The sequence below is a fragment of the Mandrillus leucophaeus genome, unplaced genomic scaffold (assembly GCF_000951045.1).
Source record: "Mandrillus leucophaeus isolate KB7577 unplaced genomic scaffold, Mleu.le_1.0 Scaffold411, whole genome shotgun sequence".
Lineage (NCBI taxonomy): Eukaryota > Metazoa > Chordata > Mammalia > Primates > Cercopithecidae > Mandrillus > Mandrillus leucophaeus.
The window spans coordinates 3113441-3115455 of NW_012104377.1; the positions used below are offsets into that span (position 1 = coordinate 3113441).

A 2015-nucleotide genomic window follows, 5' to 3' on the forward strand; every position below is an offset into this window, starting at 1 on the left:
AAAAGGATTGCTAAGAATTCTATCTAACATTAGTATTAGCCTCAGTCTTGATGAGCAAAAAAACTAAGAGAAAAGAACACTGTTTCATTGCAAGAGACATAACAGTTGATATGAAGTACAGTATACTTTTATAATTAAAGTTTTTTTCTTTTAGAAATTAAAATCAATGGAAGTATTAAATTACCTTGGATTTAGGCCAAATGTAACAGGACTAAAAACATACAGTCATTTAAATATCAGTTATAAAATGCCACCCTTCCTTCATAAGTAAACACATTTAAAACAATGAAATAACAATCATCAACTCCAAGAACACTCTCATTATCTTCAACAAATAATCAAACGGTCATTGGAACTCACCCAGATTATCTCTCAAGGCACTAGCTTCCTCATGGGTTTTGAAATTATAATTCGGTACCAGCTTAAGTCTCATGCGGGAATAATTCTCTACATTAGCTAGCTTCCAATGAATTGGATTCTGTTTCCTAAGAATATTCATAAGCAAACAAGTAAAATTATTTAGCTTAAGTTACAAAGATTGATTTAAATACTGTAAAAAAGTATCAGGTACTTTACATTTGTTTAGTACCATTTTATTTTACTTTTATTTTTTAGAGACAGAGTCTCATTCTGTCACCCAGGCTGGAGTGTAGCGGCACAATCTCAGCTCACTGCAACCTCTGCCTCCTGGATTCAAGTGATTCTCGTGCCTCAGCCTCCCGACATAGCAGGGATTACAGGCGTGTGCCCCTATGCCCAGCTAATTTTTGTAATTTTAGTAGAGACGGGGTTTTGCCATGTTGGTCAGGCTGGTCTTGAACTCCTGGCCTCAAGCAATTTGCCCGCCTTGGCCTCCCAAAGTAGTGGGATTACAAGTGTGAGCCACCACGCCCAGCCTGTTTAGCACCATTTTACAAAACTGTTCACATTTTTGATTTCATTTAATCCAAATAACTCTGATAGAACCAAAGTGAGTACGCGTAGCTGTACTGTATACACGAGGAATCTAAAACAGACTAAATAATTTGCCCAAGGTGACATGAGGTTTACAGGTAGCAGAAGTAAGATTTGAACATTGACTTTTAGACTTACAGCTTGATACCTTTACTCTTTCATTGTTAAATGGGAGTTCTTAACTAACTATACAGATGGTTTATATTTCCAATAGTTTTCAAAATAAAAAATAATTTTACTACAAAAAAAGACAATATAATTGCAAGTGGACAAAGATCTACATATAAGAGCTAAAACTATAAAACTCTTAGGAGAAAAGGTAAGGGTAAAACTTCATGACCTTGGACTTGGCAATGGTTTCTTAGATATGACACCAAAAAAAACCAAAAAGCAACAACAAAATAGATTAAACTGGACTTCATTAAAACTAACAACTTTCCTGTATCAAAAGGGCTGCTATTAATAAAGTGAAAAGACAACCTACATATATGAAAATCATATATAGGATCAGAGTCTATTATTAAGTATATACATATACATATATTTATATATACACTCTTACAATTCAACAAAAAAATCAATCTAAAAATGGGCAAAGGACTTGAGCAGACATTTCTTCAAAGAAGATGTAAAAATGACCAACAAGCACATGAAAAGATGCTAGACATCATTAATCACTAGGAAATGGAATATGAAATCATAAAATACCACTTTACTCCCACTAGGAGGGTCATAATAAAAAATCAGGAAATGACAAGTGTTGGTAAGAATGCGGAGAAATTGGAACCCTCACACATTGCTAGTGAAAATATAAAATGATGCAGCTGCTGTGGAAAGCAGTTTGGCAGTTCCTTAGCAAATTAAACACAGAATTATCATACAACCCAGTAATTCCATTCATAGTTTATACTCAAGAGAATTAAAAACAAGTGTTCAAACACTTGTACACAAATGTTACCAGCAGCACTAATCAAAATAGCCAAAAAGTGGAAAACAACCCAAATGCCCATCCAACTGTTGACTAGATAAAGAAAAGATGATATATCCTTATAAGGGAATAC

General features: G+C 34.0%; 1 protein-coding gene across 1 annotated transcript in view; it reads right to left on the minus strand.

Moving 5' to 3' along the window:
- Window positions 1-2015, minus strand: part of NBEAL1 (neurobeachin-like 1) — a 204259-nt gene that overhangs the window by 64426 nt on the left and 137818 nt on the right. The window contains exon 31 of the mRNA XM_011992490.1: window positions 361-485. Within this exon, the coding sequence (XP_011847880.1) occupies window positions 361-485 (125 nt within the window). The remainder of the gene's footprint in view (window positions 1-360; window positions 486-2015) is intronic.